The sequence below is a fragment of the Bufo gargarizans genome, chromosome 4 (assembly GCF_014858855.1).
Source record: "Bufo gargarizans isolate SCDJY-AF-19 chromosome 4, ASM1485885v1, whole genome shotgun sequence".
Classification (NCBI taxonomy): Eukaryota; Metazoa; Chordata; class Amphibia; order Anura; family Bufonidae; genus Bufo; species Bufo gargarizans.
The window spans coordinates 366,577,345-366,602,611 of NC_058083.1; the positions used below are offsets into that span (position 1 = coordinate 366,577,345).

A 25,267-nucleotide genomic window follows, 5' to 3' on the forward strand; every position below is an offset into this window, starting at 1 on the left:
TCGTACAGGGCTGCTACATCCACAGAGATCCATAAGTGAGGATAAAATGATACGGTTGATAGGCACCTTTGACAGGGGGGCAGAAGAGGTAAAGGAGGTTCTCAAGAAAAACTGGAGTACTCTCCTGCTCGACCCAGATATTGCAAAAATGGTGGCCCCATTTGCCCAAGTCACTTATCGGAGGGGGCGTAACATCAAGGATCATGTGGTACATAGCCACTACTCTGGCGCCGGCACCGCATCGATTGGATGGCTGCGAGCCCCAATTGGCTCCTACCATTGCAGTGGGTGTGTTGCCTGCCCTTACATCAAACAGGGACACAGTTTTACTGGTCATGTGACCAATCACACCCACACCATTAAGCAGTTCATTAACTGTCGGAGTAGAGGTGTGATATATCGTGCACAATGTATATGCGGCCTTGAATACATTGGGAAAACCAAGCGGGAGCTGCGCAGGAGGATAGGAGAACACCTGGGGGACCTACGTCATCACAAGGATACCCCCTTGGCACGCCATGTGACCTCGGTCCATGGCGGGGATTACTCAGAAGTCCGTTTTATGGGTATTGAGGCTGTCCCACCCCCTAACAGGGGAGGCAATTGGGACCAAAAGATCCTACAAAGAGAGACCTGGTGGATCTTTCAATTAAAAACTGTTCACCCACAGGGTCTGAATGAGCAGCTGTCATTCAGCTGTTTCATCTGAGTGTATCTCCTGCGCAGACCCATTCCCAACTTTGACTATCTCCAGCGCAGACCCATTCCTAATCTGAATGGTTCTGCTCATCATTAGGGGCATACACTATCACTAATGGACACTCTGGAAAATTTGTCACATACTGCAGGGACGTTACTCTGATCCACTTTTGGGTAATTACAGTATATGGACATTTGTTTATTACTTCTCTTCCGGCCAAAATACTCTTAAAAGTGACGCTGCGCCAATTGACTTGTGGTTCACAGCGGCGCACTAATCATCTGAATGAATATGGAATTTCATTCATTAAATGGTAGGGACTTCCCTATCCCTCTAGGGCATCCAGACCGAACTTCTCCGTCTTATACTCATGGGGACCGAATCCTGGTTACCCCATGAGGTCCATATACAGTGGGTCAGTGATTGTGCTTTATATACAATAAGCACACTTGCATATCTAAATGACCTGTTGGTTATGTTGCTTCATTTCACTATGGTCGCAGGACCTGCGATCATGTGACGCCCCATGTGACCATGACGCTGTGGTCACATGATGGGTCACATGACGGCATAATGGGCGGAGCTTAGATGACGCCGATGGTTCAAATGGTGCAGCTGAGCCGGCGTCTCTTGCTGCACTGCCACACGCAGGACCCAGCACACAGACTGTGCAAGAACAGGAACCAGTCTGCATCGCAGGGACAGGTCCACTGACCGGTGACTTCCTGACGAGCTAAGTACCTCTCTTCACCCCCATCTGTGACTGCGGCTCGTTATAATGCCACACTATGGGGGTTGCTTGAAATAGTAATGATACATATCAGCTGTTAATAACCGTGCTGTTTACAATTTAAGTGTGATTTGGTGAACTGTCCCAACTGGTGGACAAGTCACCCCTATTGTTGCTTATATCCATTCTTGGGGCCCCTGACGAACTGTAACACAACAGGGAAACGCGTCGGGCCACCCATGGTTATTGAGCTTCTCAGCATCATCAACGAATACATATGTGGGGTGTTCTACCCTGACACCCACACATATATTGTTTTTCAGGACACTATCCTCACAGGTCTAGTGTACGACTAGCGATCGCCTCCAGGGACCTGGTGGCGTATCGCAGGTGGTGTACCATAACGACTTCTAGGGACTACCTTCCCCCTCACTTGCTCCCTGTCAGGACGAAGCTGGGCAGTCAGAGCACTGCTTAGGGAGAACTGAGGGTTTTGGTTAGGAGGTGGTGGTGAACGGGAACAGGGCTCCTTTAATAGGGCGCTACTAGGGGCTGAGACCCAGCATCCCTCCCTCCCTTCCTCCCTCCCTCCCTAGAGTCACAGTATACTCACCAAGAGTAGGGTGGTTCCACCCTGCTCCTTCCAATTCTGCACCTCACTTTAGGGCATTTATTTTATTTTTAATAATAAAAGTTAAATATTAAAGGTGACCATTATTCCAAAATTGTCTTTTCAGTAGATGTTTGGTCCAAACTTGGTTCTTGGGATCCTAGGGTATAATCTTTAAGTTGTGTATCTGTAGAAAGTTCTTTATAGTGAAATGTCTATGTAAGGTTAATTTACGGATAAACTGATTCAGATCAGTTATACCTATGGAATTTGCTGAAAAATTAAAGACAACACCTAATGGGACTTGGATGGATACGAAAATGCCTTTAGGAAATGAGGGTAATACATCCAATGGAGTGGATTTTACACAGACACTAAAAAACTTTATTCACAATGAGATAGACGGATATTTTATATCAGTCTATCTGGCATTAAACATTATCCCAAGAGGTTTACGACTATCGTTGAAACCAACTTTTTCTGATGATAATATTTTTCGCAAAAAATGGCTTGAATTTTATGAAAGCACTCATCACTAAACGAAAATCCATATGTACGAATTTAGTTAAAACACTTAAAAAGCACCCTTCTTACAAACAATGTGAGCCACAATCAATTAAGAGTAGAAGAATCAATCTTAGGACTCTAGAATATAATGAGGTTCGCATTAAATTGATGAGGGACATTACCGATTACCAAACTGGGAGAATAAGGGCGTGGGAACGCAAAAGATCCTACCACTCAAGTAAGGAAGGACCCACACACCCAACCAATAGAAAAGAATTTCTGTTGGAAACACATAAACCACAGAGCAAGAACCAAGTACAGAAAAATATTACTAGAACCATATACAACAGTAATAATCCCGTTAAACAAAATATGAACTGTATGAATTTTTGAAATATTTACAAACAAGTAACGTCAGGAACATATAGGAAGAAAAACCAATAACGATATAGATAAAATTGCAACAATCCAACACGGACAAGAAATAAGAACTGGAACCAAGAGAGGGCACTCCCCTGTAAACCCCCAGACTAATTTACTAATACCAATTACATCCTTATCGTGGAACTTAACCTCCACCTCCTCTGATAAACTGGAGGCACTTCCAATCATTAGTACGATTAACCAAACCCCTGATCCTGAAAACGCCAGTAGAAGATCGAGAGCTTCTACGGAAGAAGATTTAGAAACAAACCAAAAAAATCATAACGTTTCGTCGAGCCCACTTGATATTATTAATTTATCCACCTATTCAAGCCCAGAAAATAAATTTCTTGCACTTCCAACAAATCTATCAGGGAATTATTTTTTAGACCAGGTTTTGTCCACCCCCAACAAGGGCCCGCCTGTGCCGCCAGTCAGACAGATACTTACAAGCTTTCTAGCCCTAAGCCCAGTCATTCATCGCAACGAGCCCCCCCCCCCAATTGAACACCCCAATAGCACCACGGTCTTTGAAGATAACCCATTTCTACACCCCTGTCTCCTCTATGAAAAAGAAAAGACCAAAACGAAGATACAGAGGATGTAGAGGTGGGAGAAGAAAGTGCGCCACTCACCAAAAAACTAAAACCGAAACACTAATCGATGCCAAGGACCAGGAGAAAAAAATTGGCATCTTTACTTTATCTGATTACATCCTAAAAGAGAACGAAATAGAACTTTTAGCAAAAGGATTATCATTTTGCCCAACCAGTCAACCAGACTTATTCGAACTTTTTTTTGATCTGAATCAGTTTATCCGTAAATTAACCTAGGATCATACCCTAGGATCCCAAGAACCAAGTTTGGACCAAACATCTACTGCCACAATTATACCCAATATTAGAATTAAATCAAATTTCTATCCACTGGACAGTAAAGGTCCACATATTGAAACTTTTTACAATTTAGTAATGTCCGATTTCAGAGAAAATTTCTCCAAAGCCCCGTTAGATATGGGCGGTAAAAATCTAAATGAAAGGGAAACTAGAGCACTCAAAACACTGACCAACAATAGAGATATTGTGATAAAAAAATGCAGACAAAGGAGGAGGCATTGTTATTATGAATTCCAGTTACTACGAAAAGGAAGCCTTACGTATTCTCGCAGATAAAGAGTACTATGATACTTTACTATATGACCCCACTCCAGAATATAAAAAGATACTGGGAATATTGATAGATGAGGGTTTCCATGAAGGCACTGTAAATAAGAAAGACTTTTTTTTTTAAAGATCAACCATCCCTCCACTGCAAGATTCTACTTTCTGCCCAAAATACACAAATTCCTCATAGAACCTCCAGGAAGGCCCATTATTTCATAGGATATTTATTGCATAGGATCATTAACCACTAATCTTTCAGAATATGTAGATGAAATCTTGCAAAAATATGTTCTAAATCTACCGTCCTATTTACAAGATACTTCACACCATCTCACATTCTTGGAAAATCTAAAATGGGAGAATCATTTCTTGTGGGCCACACTGGATGTATGCTCACTATACAGCAATATTCCACACAATTTAGGGCTTAGAGAAATAGAAAAAGTTCTCAACCTAGATCCCCTGATGCCAATCACACAAAGATCATTTATACTAAAATCTATAGACTTTATCCTCAAACACAATTATTTTTCTTTTCAAAACACAATATACCAACAGAAAAAAGGCACGGCAATGGGGACTAAATTTGCGCCAGCTTAAGCAAATTTATTCATGGGGGGATTCGAGAGAGATATGACACATCCAAACATTCGCTTTTATAAGCGTTTTATCGACGACATTATTATAATTTGGGATGGGGGAGAAAAGGAATTGATTTCTTATGTAGACACAATAAATACCAACGAGTGGAACCTCACTGTAGACATGGAGGCCATATTTTTAGATTTGCATATAGAAATCATTAACAAGACCATAACCACAAAAACCCATTAAAAAAAAGTCGACACGAACAGCTATCTTAACTTTAAAAGCTGCCATCACCAGAGATGGAAAACCAATATTCCTTACGGCCAAATGAAGAGGATCCGCAGAAATTGCAGTGACGATGCTACTATGAAAAAACAGTTAGACATTCTAAAAGAAAGATTCAAGGAGAAAGGCTATCCCAACAAACTAATAAATTGGAATCTGAAGCCAGGATCCTGAAAAAAAGCCAAAAAGAGAGCCTTACGAAAACCACAAAAAAAGAAACCCAACAAAAATATACTAATGTAAGTCTAACCACTAGTTATAATAATCGCCATGCAGATATTAGGAAAATAATTAATAAGCACTGGAAAATCCTATTGAAGGATCCAATTATGGAAAAAAACATCCCATCAGCTCCTACCCTAACGTTCCGCAGAGCAAAAACCCTAAAAAATATACTAGCACCTGTTAAAGATGTGTGCATTTTATTCTATATTTTGTATATCTAGGATTGTAATGAGTTAACTTTTTCTACTTCCAAGTGCCCACCCACCCCCCTCTTTGTTTCAAGACTGGAGAAGAGAGAGAGGGGGGCAAAGAGCTGTGCTGTGGGAAGTGTCTGATTTCTCATCTTTCTACAGGTGTTCAATAGAGTGTGGTGGAATGCGAAGGCCAATCATATGGCTTGATGATATGTATATATTATTCACTGCCTATAGAGAAGCACCTCTTTGAAGTGTCACATATGACGTAGGCAGTATTCTTGTTAGAATAAACTCCATTACAAAATGGCGATGGTAACCAGATGTTTACATTAGTTCACATTCCAAAGTGGTACTCACTGCGCAGATGTTGAAGTGTTATCTCTGTTTCTCTTATCACTTTTTCCTTTTTGACCAATGAAACAATGTTTTAGCGTCAGAGAGGACTGCCCTCTTCTGAAGATTCATAAACGCTTAGCCCATGTAATAAAGTTAGAGATTGCTTTGACCAACTTCTGTGTCAGTGTCTAGTCTCTCAGCCACGCGTGGATATTAACCCCTGGGGGGGGTACATTGATCTGGAACACCAGAGTGTATCTAAAATGCCCTAATTTAGGGTGGTTTTAACAAATGGCACCCCAGATTGGATTCTGAGCGAACGTAGCATCAGACAGCTGACAAGACGGGCCCCTGAGCTTGACGAACGGCAGAGGAGAGAGGATTGCAACCTCAAAGAAAGGTGGGAAAACTTTTTATCTCATCTGCCTTTCTGCTAGTTACTTCGTCATGTTCAGATAGCTCAGTCTGCTGTGAGGTGGTACCGATGTAAGTATAGTAGTCGGCTGTAATGCTGAAAGCTTGGAGTCTATTAAACCAATAGTCTGAAATCATAGATCACTCTGGTGTGTATATGTTTTGTGTGTGTCTGTGATTTATGTGAGGAGTGAGTTGAGCACAGACGGTAAAACCATAGACAAAGGGAGGGGACAGTAACCTCCGGCTGACCTGACCAGGAAGATGCGTAGAGCCGTATGATCTTTTGATCTGATGGAAGACTGCGGAGACTACCTGACCTGACCCTAGGAAGATGGTAGAACCTCTCATGACCTTTTGATCAAGGGGAAGACTGCGGTGATATTCTCTACCTGACCTGACCCCAGGAAGATGCGACTGAGCCCGCCTGACCCCTGGTTTTGGGGAAGACGTGCGGGGAGTCCCGGCTGACTAGTCAGACGTGATAGTCAGATTTGAGCCAACCAGAGGGGAGGGTGAATCCTTTGTCTGCGGAAGAAAGGGCTAAAGGTGCTGATCACTCCTCTGTTTTGTGTGTGTGGCAGTCTGAAATACTGTTGTTTTGATACCGGTCAGTCCCAGCATTATGAAGGAGAAAATATAGCCCCTAGCTAGTAGTGTGGGAAGAATTGAAAGTTAAAATGTGAACAAGAATGTTAGAGAAAGTGTAGACTCGGACAGAGGTCGCCCCCTGGCAACAGGGATGAAGAGCTGTAAGAATCTGTGAAGTTAGAGCTTACAGACTGTGGGCATCAGAACTCCCGTGATTTGGAGAAGGGGAGTTCTAATGAGTGAAACAGAGCAGTGTCAGGATGTTAATTGATGGCATTAACAAGAAAGAAAGAAAGTGCCCCAGTGTCTGCAATCAGAACGGCGCTTGTGTTAAATGTTCCGAAACAAACCGGTTAGGTTTTGTTACCCTAATAAAATGTGTGTGTTTAACTAGGGAATATCCTAGTGATTACAGCAGTACAAGATGGTCAGTTAATGGATAGGTGTTGTATCCAGTGTGAGCTACAGAGACTCACTTCCCCCACCTTAACAGAAACATTCCTGAGATAAGGGGAGCAGACGAAGGAAAAAGGTGGGAGGGAATGAGGGAATGATGCAGACTGTGATGTGTAATATACAGGTCCTTCTAAAAAAATTAGCATATTGTGATAAAGTTCATTATTTTCTGTAATGTACTGATAAACAGACTTTCATATATTTTAGATTCATTACACACCAACTGAAGTAGTTCAAGCCTTTTATTGTTTTAATATTGATGATTTTGGCATACAGCTCATGAAAACCCAAATTTCCTATCTCAAAAAATTAGCATATTTCATCTGACCAATAAAAGAAAAAAGTGTTTTTAATACAAAAAAAGTCAACCTTCAAATAATTATGTTTAGTTATGCACTCAATACTTGGTCGGGAATCCTTTTGCAGAAATGACTGCTTCAATGCAGCGTGGCATGGAGGCAATCAGCCTGTGGCACTGCTGAGGTGTTATGGAGGCCCAGGATGCTTCGATAGCGGCCTTAAGCTCATCCAGAGTGTTGGGTCTTGCGTCTCTCAACTTTCTCTTCCCAATATCCCACAGATTCTCTATGGGGTTCAGGTCAGGAGAGTTGGCAGGCCAATTGAGCACAGTAATACCATGGTCAGTAACCATTTACCAGTGGTTTTGGCACTGTGAGCAGGTGCCAGGTCGTGCTGAAAAATTAAATCTTCATCTCCATAAAGCTTTTCAGCAGATGGAAGCATGAAGTGCTCCAAAATCTCCTGATAGCTAGCTGCATTGACCCTGCCCTTGATAAAACACAGTGGACCAACACCAGCAACTGACATGGCACCCCAGACCAGCACTGACTGTGGGTACTTGACACTGGACTTCAGGCATTTTGGCATTTCCCTCTCCCCAGTCTTCCTCCAGACTCTGGCACCTTGATTTCTGAATGACATGCAAAATTTGCTTTCATTCGAAAAAAGTACTTTGGACCACTGAGCAACAGTCCAGTGCTGCTTCTCTGTAGCCCAGGTCAGGCGCTTCTGCCGCTGTTTCTGGTTCAAAAGTGGCTTGACCTGGGGAATGCGGCACCTGTAGCCCATTTCCTGCACACGCCTGTACACGGTGGCTCTGTCCACTGCTTCTGCAGGTCCCCCAAGGTCTGGAATCGGTCCTTCTCCACAATCTTCCTAAGGGTCCGGTCACCTCTTCTCGTTGTGCAGCGTTTTCTGCCACACTTTTTCCTTCCCACAGACTTCCCACTGAGGTGCCTTGATACAGCACTCTGGGAACAGCCTATTCATTCAGAAATTTCTTTCTGTGTCTTACCCTCTTGCTTGAGGGTGTCAATGATGGCCTTCTGGACAGCAGTCAGGTCGTCAGTCTTACCCATGATTGCGGTTTTGAGTAATGAACCAGGCTGGGAGTTTTTAAAAGCCTCAGGAATCTTTTGCAGGTGTTTAGAGTTAATTAGTTGATTCAGATGATTAGGTTAATAGCTCGTTTAGAGAACCTTTTCATGATATGCTAATTTTTTTAGATAGGAATTTTGGGTTTTCATGAGCTGTATGCCAAAATCATCAATATTAAAACAATAAAAGGCTTGAACTACTTCAGTTGGTGTGTAATGAATCTAAAATATATGAAAGTCTAATGTTTATCAGTACATTACAGGAAATAATGAACTTCATCACAATATGCTAATTTTTTTAGAAGGACCTGTATTATACAAGACAAAGAATTGTTCAATAATTTTCTTTCTTCTTTCCCAAGCAGTGTACTGTGGGAATCCAGCTTTTAACAAAATGACTATGATTCTAACATGTATATTGTCTTACAGCGACAGACCATCAGCAATTCTGGGTGTGGTGTGGCTGTTTCCAGGAAAGCTGCGTTTGTCTGTGCTGCAAGTTTTGGGATGAAACAATGTGGATTGGAAGACATAAATGATTCAGTGGAATGTGAATGGGTGTGGCTTTGAGTTGTAATTGAGGCAAATATGTGTGAAGACTTGGTTATGAGCAGTTTGTGAAATGAGTACATGAAAATGTATATGAATGCGTATGGAGTATGATATTTGTTTTTTTTTAAAATAATATGCTCATTGAGTATTTTATTTTATTTTTCTTGGAAGTTTTGGGGTTTTTATTGGTGCCAACAGCATTGATCAAGCTGTACATATTTATTTATTTATTTTATTTTTAAATTGAAGTCAATGAAAAGTTTCTTATGGGCCCTTTGTGTGTTCATGTCTGTATTGTCCGATCTGTTTGTTTCAATGTTTGAAGTTACGTGTTACATGTTAAGTGTTGTGCTTCACATCAGAGCTCTGTTCTCATGCTGGGGCACTAATGACAGAAAGAAGGAGGACCACAGCGTCCGACTGAAGGGGGTGGACTTAGATGACTCAGAGCGGAGGGACAGGATAGGGGTGGACGTTACAGACAACGACAGCTCTTGTGCCCATCCCCTAGTTACAGACACTCCCATGGAAGATGAGAAGTCCTGTTTTGTTTTCCAGTCTATTCTGCGATAGGAAAAGTTGGATACTTCTGTAAGCCAAAATGCAGAGTAACATCAAGCGGCATTGGGTGGTTCAGTGGTGCCAACCATAGGTAGTGTTCCTTTGGCATTGCTTCAGCCCTGATTTCAAACGCCTCATTGAAGTGAGGGAAAAAGTAAGTCTGCCACCCTATGGTGGGCCTGCAGAGTCTGTGGGACCCAGATCCCAGAAGAGAGAGTGTTGTGCTGTGTGTGGTACTCCTCGTCCACACCACACGAGAGGATTGTATTCTATGTTGACCATGCCCGGATCACTGTCCGTCCCCACAGACACCCATGTTTTTTTGTCATAAGGGGAACACAGACAGGTGAGGGGGGGGGGGGGGGGTTAGATCAAGATTAAGAAACAGGAAATCCAGTATCGGCTCTATCTTTAAACATTTTTAGCAGATTCAATCTGGCCCAATGATATCCCTCACTCTGGGTGATAAAAAAGTAGTCCCGTTTTTGATTGATACTGGAGCAGCCAAGACAGTTGTGCACAGCAAACATGGCCTCCCCTGATTTACTCTCCAAGGACACCAGCCTTTGGGTAGAAGTGGATGGGAAAGTAGTACGCTCAACAGAAACCATCCATATTAGATTTGCCCCTAACCAAGATGTGCTTGCCCATTTGCTGGTCAGTGGTAACACCCCTTGTTGCCTCCTGGGTGCAGATTTGTTTGCAAAAGTCAAGGACGGCACTGTGAAGCTTACAGGTGCCCTCCACGACCAAGAAGTTTGTTTGTTGGCCATTAGTGATAAAATTCCCTGGTTTGTATCAGTACTCCCAGAAGCTGAGAAAAGCAAACCACTCACCATTGGATGTTACATGACCTACATGCCGTTAATGAAGCCACAGTTTCTAACACCCACATCGTGCCCAATACACACACACACACACCTTGTCGGCTCAGGTTCCCATTACCCCTACTCACTCCACTGTGATTGATTTGTCCTTTAGTCCCTACCGCCTCACAGATCAGGTGGTAGATGCTTTTTGTGCCTAGAACTGGCAATTTTGTGTTCCCCCACACTGAGCCTATCAGATTATTACATTTAGATTGTATTGTTATGAAGTGAGTGGCCATGACTCAGCAATCCTCACCCAACTGCATGGCCAGCAATAACGCCCCATAGCATATTATTCAGTCAGACTTGATCCCGTGGCCAGAGGTGCCCCTTTCTGCATCAGAGCTGTAGTAGTTGTACTAGCTATGCTTGATGAAAGCTCTGAGATAGTTCTGGACCACAAAGTGATGGTGATATTACATCTATCCTCATGAACGTACAATCCAAATGATTGTTTTGTTGCCCATTATTGTTCCATTTTGTTGCCTGACAATGTTGCTCTCCAAAGGTGTAATACTTTGGACCCAGCCACCCTGTTGCCTCTGGACCAAGGGGGGAGGTTAGAGTTAGGGCACCGCACTTTAAACTTTTCTTTCAGATTCAAAGGAAGAGGCTCCTGACTGTTTGCAGATGATTTTTATTTAGAGAGATTGCGGAGTCCGCACACCTTTAATGGTGGAGGGTGCTCGTAGAGGACTTCAGTCGTGAAATAAATAGAGATAATCCACGGCACTCCAATTTTTCTTTTTCTTTTGCAAATTTATTATAGGTACAAATTTTTTTTTTCAAAATGTCAATATATGACTATTAGCGCCAAAATCATAGTATAAACATTATTCATAAGCCATAGTATGTCCCGACGTTTCGGTCCTCAAGACCTTTTTCAGGGGATCATGGCTGGGTTATAATCGGCGTAATGCAGGCGCCTGCATTACGCCGATTATAACCCAGCCATGATCCCCTGAAAAAGGTCTTGAGGACCGAAACGTCGGGACATACTATGGCTTATGAATAATGTTTATACTATGATTTTGGCGCTAATAGTCATATATTGACATTTTGAAAAAAAAAATTTTGTACCTATAATAAATTTGCAAAAGAAAAAGAAAAATTGGAGTGCCGTGGATTATCTCTATTTGTTTGCAGATGATGTCACAAGAGGTAGTGGGATTTGGTAAATCAGTCATTAGGTAATCTAGATCATGTGCTCTTTGTGGATGGATCGAGGTATGGCCAGTATGGCAGGTACTACACAGGTTTGGCAGTGGTGATTAAACGTGAACTACCACACTTGTCTGCTCAGAAGTGGAGCTAAAAGACTCTGAAGATGGCTTGCAGATATGCAGATGGAAAAACAGCCACCATTTACACTGATTCCAGGTGTGCTTTGGGATAGCCCATGACTATAGGCCCATATGGAAAGCCAGAGACTCCTTGATCGCTTCAGGTAAACCCATCAAAAATGGGGAAGCAGTGAGGTCTCTGATGGAAGCTCTCGTGTCACTAACATGAGGGGTGATAGCAACGAAAGGCCACTGTAAACAGATGCAGAGGAGACAAAGGGGAAAGCCACGGCAGATCAGGCGGCAAAGATGGCTGCCAAATTACCTAAGCAGACCCCTGTCTTAAGTGGCCACAGTTCAGGTCCCTGAAATAACTCCTCCTGTCTCCCGAAAGTTCTTAAGACCTTACAGAACCAGATGGGGAAGGAGGAAAGGGACTGGTGGATAGACAAAAACTGTTATGTGTGATTTAGTACGTAGCATATGGTACGCCCCAGGGTTCAGCACTGTAACAGTCAGACATACTCAAGGATAAATGGTTTGCGCCCAGAACAACATGGGCAAGGTGGTTAAGGTACCCAAGAAACACGTCTTGCTTTTTGTATCTGTTTCAACATTTGCAGACTACCTTCAAATATCCAAGGTGGGCATGTATGAGTATGTATTGATATGTGATGACTTGTTTTCAGGATGGCCAAAACCGTACCCAAAGAAGTAAAGAAGATTATGGCCGAAGTTGTGTGCAAGTATGGGGTACCTTAGATCATTGAAAGTGACACAGGAGTTCACTTCACAGGTGAAGTGATGCAGGAGATGACGAAGGTTTTGGGTGTAGGACAGGCCTTACATGCTTCGTACCATCCACAAAGCAGCAGTAGAGTAGGAAAAAGGAACTGAACGGGACACTAAGTTAAAGGGACTCTGTCACCACTTTCTAACCCCCACTTTTAAAACTATAGTTCTGTCCATGGAGCCCCTGTGATTACAATGGTGGTGTTATATGTGAAATCCGCAGGCTCGTTCTGATAAAAAAAGCTTTTATCTTACCTGTCAGTCATGAGGATAAGGTGCCCAGGGCGTTTCTCCTGGTCTGAACATGCTGCCAGCCGCCGCCGCCGTTGGTGCCCAGCTCCTCCTCTGCCTTGAATTTGCGCCGCCTGAATGTCAAGAAATACGCCTCCGGCTCTCCCTCAGTCCCCCCTCCTTCTTTTCTAAGATCCCGCGCGTGCGGCAGTGTTCGCGTTATCGGGAGGTTGAGCGAAGTGCGCATGCGCACTTCGCTCAATGAGGCTGAATCGTAAAGTCTGCACGGGCGCATCAGGCACAGGCCTGTGCGCACGCGCGAAATTTTGGAAAAGGAGGGGGGACTGAGGGAGAGCCGGAGGCGTATTTCTTGACATTCAGGCGGCGCAAATTCAAGGCAGAGGAGGAGCTGGGCACCAACGGCGGCGGCATGTTCAGACCGGGAGAAACGCCCTGGGCACCTTATCCTCATGACTGACAGGTAAGATAAAAGCTTTTTTTTATCAAAACGAGCCTGCGGATTTCACATATAACACCACCATTGTAATCACAGGGGCTCCATGGACAGAACTATAGTTTTAAAAGTGGGGGTTAGAAAGTGGTGACAGAGTCCCTTTAAAGATTCAAAGCCTTAATAGAGTGCCTGCTGGTAGCCCTCTTTTAGTAAGGTATACGCCTAACCGTGAGACAGGCCTTTGTCCCTATGAGGTCCTTTTTGGGTCGGCCCCTAGAATAGGATTTTACTTCCCACAGCAGCTCCAGATGCAACATGGTTGTCTGACAGATTATGTGATCAGTTTTGTATAAGCATTTGACTAAAGTACATTTTCGAGTTTTTGCTTCACTTCCAGGTTTTGATAAAATACCAGGAACCCACCCACTTGTGTCTGGAGATTGGGTGGTAGGAAAAGACACGTTAGAAAAGTCCCAAAACCCTGGTTTGATGGTCCATTCCGAGTGTTGTTGACCACAAGCACAGTGAAGCTCAAAGAAAAGCATAATTGGATTGATTTCAAGGAAGTGTTGAGACTGGTTTTCCCTTGTGTGACTGTTGATCATGACTAAAAAGAATATGAAAAATTGTATGAAAACTTCGATCCAGAAAATCAGGAGCACTGATGATCTCCAGTCCCCCCCCCCCCCCATATAATGTCAACACCAGTTAGGGAAGGATCATCTGACTTCTCCTGGCTCAAATCCAGTGTCACGGGAGGCTGTTCGCTAGGTATGGCTTGCTGTGGAAGCTGGTGAAGAGGAGGCGGAGCATTGGGACAGATGTTTATGTTTAGGGAGAGAATGAAATTCAAGGGGGGACTGTTAAAGATGTGTGAATTTTATTCTATATTTTGTATATCTAGGATTGTAATGAGTTAACTTTTTCTACTTCCAAGTGCCCACCCACCCCCCTCTTTGTTTCAAGACTGGAGAAGAGAGAGAGGGGGGCAAAGAGCTGTGCTGTGGGAAGTGTCTGATTTCTCATCTTTCTACAGGTGTTCAATAGAGTGTGGTGGAATGCGTAGGCACATCATATGGCTTGATGATATGTATATATTATTCACTGCCTATAGAGAAGCACCTCTTTGAAGTGTCACATATGACGTAGGCAGTATTCTTGTTAGAATAAACTCCATTACAAAATGGCGATGGTAACCAGATGTTTACATTAGTTCACATTCCAAAGTGGTACTCACTGCGCAGATGTTGAAGTGTTATCTCTGTTTCTCTTATCACTTTTTCCTTTTTGACCAATGAAACAATGTTTTAGCCTCAGAGAGGACTGCCCTCTTCTGAAGATTCATAAACGCTTAGCCCATGTAATAAAGTTAGAGATTGCTTTGACCAACTTCTGTGTCAGTGTCTAGTCTCTCAGCCACGCGTAGATATTAACCCCTGGGGGGGGGGGGAGGGGGGGGTACATTGATCTGGAACACCAGAGTGTATCTAAAATGCCCTAATTTAGGGTGGTTTTAACACACCTTCATGTCCCAAACTACCTCAGAAAACTATACAAACAGACTATAAAGGTCTGACGAGTGACGTAGGATCATTCAAATGCGGCTCAAGAAAATGCAAGTGTTGCCCAATGATACATTGTGTAAAAACACTGATCCTTCCGCACCAAAAGAACAGATTGCCCTAAAACAAGCAATGAATTGTAACACCTCCTATGTCATCTACCTATTAGAGTGCCCCTGCAAGCTATTATATGTGGGTCGCACCATACAGGCTCTGAGAGAGCGTATGAACGTGCATCTCTCAAACATAAAACGGAAGGTAATTACACATAGTGTATCTAAACACTTCTCATTGTACCACGAGGGTGACTCTAAGGGCCTAAAAGTCACTCCGTTAGAATGGGTTCCACAATCATATCAGACACTATCAAGAAAGGAGATGTTTTGGATATATAAATTAAACACACTTACACCATTTGGTCTCAATGAGGCCTTGGAATACGTTAACTACTAGCTTCCGGACAGAGAAAATAAACATTTACCTGGGAAGAGATTCCATGATTTTAGGAGTTACCTATACACTATTAGCATTTTATACACTTTTACTGAAGATAAAGCTGATATATAAATTTAAATACAGGTGCTTTCTATACTCCATATTTTATACCCTACTTCTATTTATCATTCGGAAAAGATTATATTTGATTATATTGATATTACTATTGATCATTTTTATATATATATATATATATATATATATATATATATATATATATTTTTTTTTTTATTGATATGTTTGTGATTTTTATACATGCAAAGTATATATATATATATATATATATATATATATATATATATATATACACACACACACATACAGTACAGACCAAAAGTTTGGACACACCTCATTCAGAGTTTTCTTTATTTTCATGACTATGCAAATTGTAGATTCACACTGAAGGCATCAAAACTATTAATTAACACATGTGGAATTATATACATAACAAAAAAGTGTGAAACAACTGAAAATATGTCACATTCTAGGTTCTTCAAAGTAGCCACCTTTTGCTTTGATTACTGCTTTGCACACTCTTGGCATTCTTTTGATGAGGTTCAAAAGGTAGTCACCTGAAATGGTCTTCCGACAGTCTTGAAGGAGTTCCCAGAGATGCTTAGCACGTGTTGGCCCTTTTGCCTTCACTCTGCGGTCCAGCTCACCCCAAACCATCTTGATTGGGTTCAGATCCGGTGACTGTGGAGGCCAGGTCATCTGGCGCAGCACCCCATCACTCTCCTTCATGGTCAAATAGACCTTACACACCCTGGAGGTGTGTTTGGGGTCATTGTCCTGTTGAAAAATAAATGATGGTCCAACTAAACGCAAACCGGATGGAATAGCATGCCGCTGCAAGATGCTGTGGTAGCCATGCTGGTTCAGTATGCCTTCAATTTTGAATAAATCCCCAACAGTGTCACCAGCAAAGCACCCCCACACCATCACACCTCCTCCTCCATGCTTCACAGTGGGAACCAGGCATATAGAGTCCATCCGTTCACCTTTTCTGCGTCGCACAAAGATACAGTGGTTGGAACCAAAGATCTCAAATTTGGACTCATCAGACCAAAGCACAGATTTCCACCGGTCTAATGTCCATTCCTTGGGTTCTTTAGCCCAAACAAGTCTCTTCTGCTTGTTGCCTGTCCTTAGCAGTGGTCTCCTAGCAGATATTCTACCATGAAGACCTGATTCACACAGTCTCCTCTTAACAGTTGTTCTAGAGATGTGTCTGCTGCTAGAACTCTGTGTGGCATTGACCTGGTCTCTAATCTGAACCTGTGATTTCTGAGGCTGGTGACTCGGATGAACTTATCCTCCGCAGCAGAGGTGACTCTTGGTCTTCCTTTCCTGGGGCAGTCCGCATGCGAGACAGTTTTTTTGTAGCGTTTGATGGTTTTTGTGACTGCACTTGGGGACACTTTCAAAGTTTTCCCAATTTTTCGGACTGACTGACCTTCATTTTTTAAAGTAATGATGGGCACTTTTTTTTTTTTTTTTTTTTTTTCTTAGCTGCTTTTTTCTTGCCATAATACAAATTCTAACAGTCTATTCGGTAGGACTATCAGCTGTGTATCCACCTGACTTCTCCACAACGCAACTGATGGTCCCAACCCCATTTATAAGGCAAGAAATCCCACTTATTAAACTGACAGGGCACACCTGTGAAGTGAAAACCATTTCAGGTGACTGCCTCTTGAAGCTCATCAAGAGAATGCCAAGAGTGTGCAAAGCAGTAATCAAAGCAAAAGGTGGCTACTTTGAAGAACCTAGAATATGACATATTTTCAGTTGTTTCACACTTTTTTGTTATGTATATAATTCCACATGTGTTAATTCATAGTTTTGATGCCTTCAGTGTCATGAAAATAAAGAAAACTCTTTGAATGAGAAGGTGTGTCCAAACTCTTGGTCTGTACTAATATATATATATATATATATTATATATATATATATATATATATATATATATATATATATATATATATATAGTTATTTTTTCTTTTTTGTTCCTCTACACCCACGCATCGACCACCCGTGTTTTTTGAGTCTTTTCATTATTAATTTTTTTATTATGAAATTTTTTATTAAGAATTTTCTATGATTCACATATATATATTTTTTTGTGTCCTCCTATATTCATTCATCCATTACCCTCGTATTTAATTTTTATTAAATTTTTTGCAAAATCATGAAAATTTATTTTTTATTATTATTATATTACTTATATTTTTTTTCCAAATCATGAAATAATTCATATCAGGGGGCCCTACATTTATATAAATATAAAGATAACCCGATAGGAGGTAGATATTTACTAGTCTAATCTAATCCTCCTTGTAGATCACTGTAGCAGGCGGCTGGTAGAAAGGGAAGGACACCGCTACTGACAGGCCTCCCTCCCCCTTTTCACTCCCCTTGTCGGTGCTTTCCATTATTTGGAGCGCACCTAGACAGGAAGTGACGTTCCCCTGAGCCGGCGTGCGTTCCACACGCAACCGGCATGTGTTCCACAGAACCGGAAGTCGCGGTGGATACGCAACTTCCGGTCCCTGGATGCGTTCCACCCGACTGGAGGCTGTGAATGAACGCGATTTCCCGCCCTTTTACGATCCCTGAGCACGGGAACAAGATGCATTGGTGAGAGGAACCTATTTAATGTGCGAGTCCTTTTGATTTTATGTATTAGTGAATACCTTGCTCCTGAGGAAGGGGTTTTGTATAACCCGAAATGCGTAGAGCTCTGTTTATTAAAGTATTTGAAGAAACTTATTTCAAGATTGGAGGTACTGATTTCCAAATTGGAGACCATGAGAAGCAGACTCGGCCGGGGGGGTACTGTCTCAGGTAACCTACACTACACCTGCTTGGCAGCCCCCCAGTGAAGTGAGTAACAACTGCCTTGTTTCTTCAAGTGAATTCCAGTGACCCTGGCCAGGGGGGTTTACTGTCCTAGGTATTTGCGACCACTGACCTATGTGACAGCCCCCCCTAGTGAAGTGAGTAGTTCAGTTCACTTCAGGTTACAAACACTGACTTTTACGTATTTGTGCTTCTTTCCTGGTAGCCTTGCTTTGGGGGGTCACTGTCGCAGGTGCTTTTATACCTGCTTGACAGCCCCCCATTGAAGTAAGTCATTATTTACGGCTATTGCTGATTATTTGTCCTTTAGGGATATTGCTATATCTAATTGCGCTTATATACTTAGTTTTATGTTTGTGGGGATTATCCATGTGTATCTATAAGTTTTGAAGGTCATTAACACTATAGACCAAATCCTACACATATATATATTTTTTGCTACTTAAGTGTTAAACCTGGTGTTAACACTACTATTTTTTCGTGCAGCCTCCCCTATCACTGTCATCCATATAATTATACCTTTTTTTTTTTTCCCAACCACTAAAATAATTCCTTCTTGTCCACTTAGAAATAATATTCCATCCCTAGTCCCATCACCGTTGGCGCCTTGCGAGTGGGATATTCCTTGTTTTAAAGGTCTTCCTAACCTCCTTTGGTTTTGGATAAGGTAACAGGTTTTAAGAGATTGTACCCAATAGAGTAAACTGTATTAGACTGTGAGGAGAGCACCTAGTGGAAATTCTGCAGAGCAAGGAGAAAGATCACACATGCACAGGCAGCACCAGTGTAAAGAGAGCAGAATAAAACACTACTGAACTATAATGTATTTAGGGCTCAGAACTGGTTTAGGGTTTCAGAAATGGTTCATCATTTTGGCACTACAAACAATTTCCAGATTTACTGAAGCATGCAAATATATATATATATACACACACACACAACAGTAAAGAAAACCACATAGTTACATGGTTACATAGTACCATTGAAAAAAATAAAAGACTTACCGTATGTCAAATCAAGTTCAACAAAGGGATGGGAGGGGATGTGAATTGGGGCTCATGCACACTAACATTTTTTTCTTTTCGAGTCAGTTAAAAGATGTAAGGTGCATGATCTGGACGAGGGACACAGAAAAGAAATTGTAATGACGGTCAAAGAGTCTATATTCTGATCTGAGCGGTCTAAAACGCTCAGATTAGGTGAAAAACTCCCTTTAAGGCGGTCTTGGCGACAAATTATTCTGTCTATTACCTGTCTTTCTGAGTATAGAATCCTTATACCAGTGCTACCATCCCCCAACTACCACTTGACTGTTAGGGACAGTAGCATCCGCGAGGGCTGCCATTTCTGAGATGGACACCATTGCATCATCACTCAAGTTGGCAATTAGGTTGGGAGCACAGTAACAGGAGTGGCCTTCCTTTTCTGGGACCCCTTTCTACTCCCCCTGACTACATTAACCCAACTACTTACCTGCTCCTCCTAGCTACCATCTCAAACCTCCATTTTCACCCCACTAACTGCTTGCTCAGTAAACATGGTCCTCGCAGGTTTGTAAACCGTCCTTAAGGTTTCATTTTGCTCTTCCAGATACATTTGTTAGTAGATCATCAGTGGATATAGGCATTTTTCTCTAATAAGATATATTACGTTTCTTATATTCACTTGCATTACTGATCAACAACTTTTTTTTAGGTAGAGGGAAGAGAAAATATAAAAATAAAATAATATGGTTGCATAAGTGTGCACAACCTTAAACTAATACTTTGTTGAAGCACCTTTTGATTACAGCACTCAGTCTTTTTGGGTATGAGTCTATCAGCATGGCACATTTTCACTTGGCCAGATTTGCCCACTCTTCTTTGCAAAAACACTCCAAATCTGTCAGATTGCGACGGCATCTCCTGTGCACCACATTATTTTAGTTTTTTTTGTTCCCTCCACCTAAAAGATTTCAGTTTGTTTGTCAATTGAGTTGCAGAGTTTATAGGTCACATTAAAAAGGTGGAAAAAGTTCTGAAATTATTTCTCTTTGTCAAAAAATTTTTACATCACAGAAACCTGACATTTTAACAGGGCTGTGTAGACTTTGTATATCCACTGTATATTGAAATTAACCAGAATTCTTAAAAAAAAAAAAAAAAAAGGAGTATAAACTTTGTAAACATAGGTTATAAAAATGCTCTACCTGTCAAAAGCTGGTGCATTAGCTTCTAGTCCTCTAGTAATTTTAAGATGATGAGAGCCAACCTTAATGTGGGAAAAAGAAATACAAAATCAATAATTACATTTTTGGTTCACCTAAACAAGAATATACAAATATAGATAAAAAACAGATTGAATATACATAAGTAAATAATTGTACATCACACATGCCCTTCTGTATGCAAGGCTTCTGTCAGCAGATTTGGAGCTATGAAACTGGCTGACCTGTTGCACGTGTGTTTGACAGCTGAAGGCATCTGTGTTGGTCCCATGTTCATACGTGTCCTCATTGCTTATAAAAATGAAGTTTTAATATATGCAAATGAGCCACTAGGAGCAATGGACTCATTTTGCTTTAGGCATACGGACTGCCAGAGGATGCGCCTATTCATAAATTAAATCAAATCTAACGCCCTAATAGGGACCCTCGGGATATGATAATCAATGTAATATACGGTCAATAGACAAAAAAAATCCCTTTAGGGGTCTCTGATACTAAAATATACCTTTTATTTCTATAATATTAAAATCCTGATTCAATAATTCAATAAAGGAACACCTAATGTTAACATTTTCAGAGTACAGTGAGGTGTCATATATTAAACGCTCATATATATTGAACTTTCCACTGCTGGTTGTCCCAATCAGCATATATTTTTATATGCACCTATCGTGGTGCATCAACTATGAAGGTGCTGGGAGCAAGGAGACAATTAAGCAAGTTGGTGTATCACTAGTTTATGAAAGAGAGTGATGTAACTATCACTATCTTTACAACACAATGGAGTGTTGGCAGGGTATGAGTTTATGATTTTTAGTTTTAATGAGATTGAGCCCTCAGTCAAACATGCTGCTAGTGCGTGGCTGCTTGATCACAGCAAACCACACATCTCAGCTGTTCAAGGCGCTCAGTGTCAGTGGCGTCTCTAGCTTTCAAATTTTGGGGGGGCACACTGGGGGCCAGGACAAAAGTAGGGGGGGGGGGCAGCTATAACAACGATACATTTACACAAGTACACTTAGAAATGCTGCGATACTTTACCCAATACCTAAAACCGCAACAGGGAAGAAAAGTCCTGCTGTCTGTGGTTTAAAAAAATAAAATAAAAAAATCACTCAGATTTCAACATGTCCTAGCTGCCTGTGGATGACACTTTTATAGGGAGGGGGATCTGTGGATGACACTGCTACGGGGGAGGGATCTGTGGATGACACATACCGTATATAGCATCTTAGGCTATATGTGTCATCCACAGATCCACCCCATGACAGTGTCATCCCCATTTCCCCCTCCATAACAGTGTCATTCACAGATCCCCCTCCCTATAACAGTGTCATCCACAGATCCCCCTCCCTATAACAGTGTCATCAACAGATCCGCCTCCCTATAACAGTGTCATCCACAGATCCACCCCATGACAGTGTCATCCACAGATCCACCCCATGACAGTGTCATCCACAGATCCACCCCATGACAGTGTCATCCACAGATCCACCCCATGACAGTGTCATCCACAGATCCACCCCATGACAGTGTCATCCACAGATCCACCCCATGACAGTGTCATCCCCATTTCCCCCTCCATAACAGTGTCATCCACAGATCTCCCTCCCTGCCTCTCACAGGACTGTACATTTGACATTTCTAAACTGTGGCGGATACAGAACCTGGTCTCGGGAGGGGCACTTCCAGATTATTTTCTGTCCGTCACCACAGAACAAGGGTGCTTATAGAACAGACTCCACAGTGTAGAGGCATACTGTACATTGTGTGGCACAGTGAATAGGTATACTGTACATTGTGTGGCACAGTGTAGGCTATATGTGTATAACAAACATATTTCACATGTAAACTTACAATTACTTGGCTTGGCCCTTGGGGATCTCGGACGCCACTTCAACACTTTGGCCGGGTGCTCGGTGGAGCTGATGTTGTGCTTTATCCTAATGAGAAAGATTTCATAATAAGGATTTGGAGACGGGGCAAAGGGATAGCAGAGCAGGGAGAGGCTGGGGCTGCTACTAGGGGGTCATACCATGGGGGAGTAATAAATCCCACCATAATGCCCACAGTAGAAATAATTCTCCTTATAATGTGACAATGCAAAAAATACCCCCTTGTAATGCCCCCAGTTGAGCTAATGTCCCCATAGTGCCCACATAATGTGCCAGTAGAAAATACCCCTATATATTGCCCCCATAGTGCTCCTCTCCCCCCTTCCTCCTAGAGCCCCCCATAATGTACCAGTATAAAATGCCCCATATATCGTGCCCCAGTAGATGCCTTCAGTGTACCCCATGATTTGCAAGTATAAAATATCCCTTCTTAGTGTCCCACGTACGTGACTCCATAGTACTCCTCTCCCCCTTCCCCATAGTACCCATGTGTCCCAGTAAAAAAATGCTACTGTACAGAGCCCCCCATATAAAATACCCCTTCTTTGTGGCCTCAGGAGATGCCCCTATAGTGCCCACCAATAATGTGCCAGTAACAAGAGCCCCCTATCACGTGCCAGTAACCAGAGCCCCCTATATCACGTGCCAGTAACCAGAGCCCCCTATATCACGTGCCAGTAACAAGAGCCCCTCCATCATGTGCCAGTAATAAGCCCCCCATCATATGCCAGTAATAAGCCCCCCATCATGTGCCAGTAATAAGCCCCCCATCATGTGCCAGTAATAAGCCCCCCATCATGTGCCAGTAATAAGCCCCCCATCATGTGCCAGTAATAAGCCCCCCCATCATGTGCCAGTAATAAGTCCCCCAATGTGCCAGTATCAAGAGCCCCCCTTATTGTGCCTGTAAAAATATTGTAAAAAAACCCCAAAAAACGCTTATACTTACCTTCATGTCAGCGATGCGATGCAGGCCTCTTCCAGCCTGTGTCTTGCGCTGTAGGGCTCAGGCAGCGCGATGACGTCACCGCGCCGGCCTCCAATAGGCTGCAGGCACTAGGCCGGCAGCCTATCAGAGGAAGGGAAAGGGACACGCCTCTCCCTCCCCTGCACAGGCATATTACTATGGAGATGAGCGCAATGGAAGCGCTCATCTCCCAGGTTCCCTGTGCCCGACGGCGGCGGCTCACTTGCGGGGGGCATTTTAGTTGGGGGGGGGCCGTGGCCCCCTCTGGACCCCCCTGGCGACGCCACTGCTCAGTGTGTCTAGCATGCCACAATTTAGAGGTGCTTCCAATATTTTGCAACAATTAGCAATACTTTTGTAAAAACTCTCATGTGCTGCTAGTACTATATACTGACACTTGATTTGTAACAATGTGGTTGGGTCTGTGATCTCTCCTAAATTGTGTTAGCTCTTTCCTCTGCCAAACATTCCAATACAGCTAGATCTTAGCTTGGTTTTGCTCCTGACACTCTGCCGTTTGCCTATTCCTATCTGATTTTGAACTGTTCCTATTGCTCCTTCATGCCTTCTCACTGTAGTCTGTCTAAAACTTAGCACTAAACTATAGCACCCCTCCCGACATGTTTCGCCACTAGCGTGGCTTCGTCAGGGGAAGTGGGGTCCTTACATCAATGATAGTTACATCAATCTCTGTCATAAACTAGTGATACACCAACTTACTTAATTGTCTCCTTGCTCCCAGCACCTTCATAGTTGATGCACCACGATAGGTGCATATAAAAATATATGCTGATTGGGACAAAATCCCTGCGTTGCCAGTAGCAACAACCAGCAGTGGAAAGTTCAATATATATGACACTTCACTGTACTCTGAAACTTAACAGAATTATTGAATCAGGATTTTAATATTGTAGAAATAAAAGGCATATTTTAGTATCAGTTAGAGACCCCTAAAAGGGATTTTTTGGGGGTCTATTGACCATATATTACATTGATATTAATAAATTAGGAGCATCCTCCAGTAACATGGGAGATATATACCAGCTGGTCTACGATAAATCTCTCCAAAAGGCTTAAGTCTATGGAAGAGTATCTCGCATACTAAATTTGCAGGTGAGCAAGGAGAGGAGAAATACCAAAGCAGAGATTCCAGCCTCTGATTGGGTGACATAGAAAGACACTCTAAGCCCTTAGTTTCTAAAATGGACAACCATAAATTGCAACTAACTTTTCACATATACAGAAGCAACGTCAGCTATAAATTAAACAAACAAGTGCTACAAGTGAAATACTGTGCAGAGAGCTAGCACATTAAAGTTTCGTTATTTTCTGACCAAGGGATACATTAATGAAGACAACAGATGCATGCATTTTTGATGACAAGTAGGGTATATCCTTTTGACCTTGTAGAGACACGTAAAGATAAAAGTGGTTTGGAACAGTGAACCATTTAATATTCAGAAGAGAAAAAAAAATGTCTATAAAACAGGAAGAAGCCCTGAGATTTTTTTCTTCACCCTGGAAATCAATTACGTTACACATGTTCTCAGGATGGGTGGAGATAAGACCACACCTAAAATCAATCACACACAACTTGCACCTTCCATATGCAATTAACAGAGTAGAAAACAATGACAGTTACAATTAGCTGTGTCTAACAATGAAAGGGGTCATTTATTAAGACCACTTTTTGTTTTCCCTACACAACAATTATAACATAACATCTTGTAATATTGCAAGCTGTGTTTGTAGAAAACATTCTGCTAATCTCTTAGGTCTTTTTTAAAAATATTACTAGCCATATATTAGATAATTTGCTTTGTTGACTTGACAGTACCCTAGCACCTACATACAGTCTCTGATCAAAAGTTTAAGACCACTTGAAAAATGGCAAAAAAAATCATATTTTACATTGC

General features: G+C 42.2%; 1 protein-coding gene across 2 annotated transcripts in view; it reads right to left on the reverse strand.

Annotated features, from left to right (window-relative positions):
* Positions 1-25,267, reverse strand: part of LOC122934105 (synaptojanin-2-like) — a 237,525-nt gene that overhangs the window by 142,747 nt on the left and 69,511 nt on the right. For both annotated transcript variants that reach the window (XM_044289307.1, XM_044289305.1), the window contains exon 6: positions 20,472-20,533. In XM_044289307.1, the coding sequence (XP_044145242.1) occupies positions 20,472-20,533 (62 nt within the window). The remainder of the gene's footprint in view (positions 1-20,471; positions 20,534-25,267) is intronic.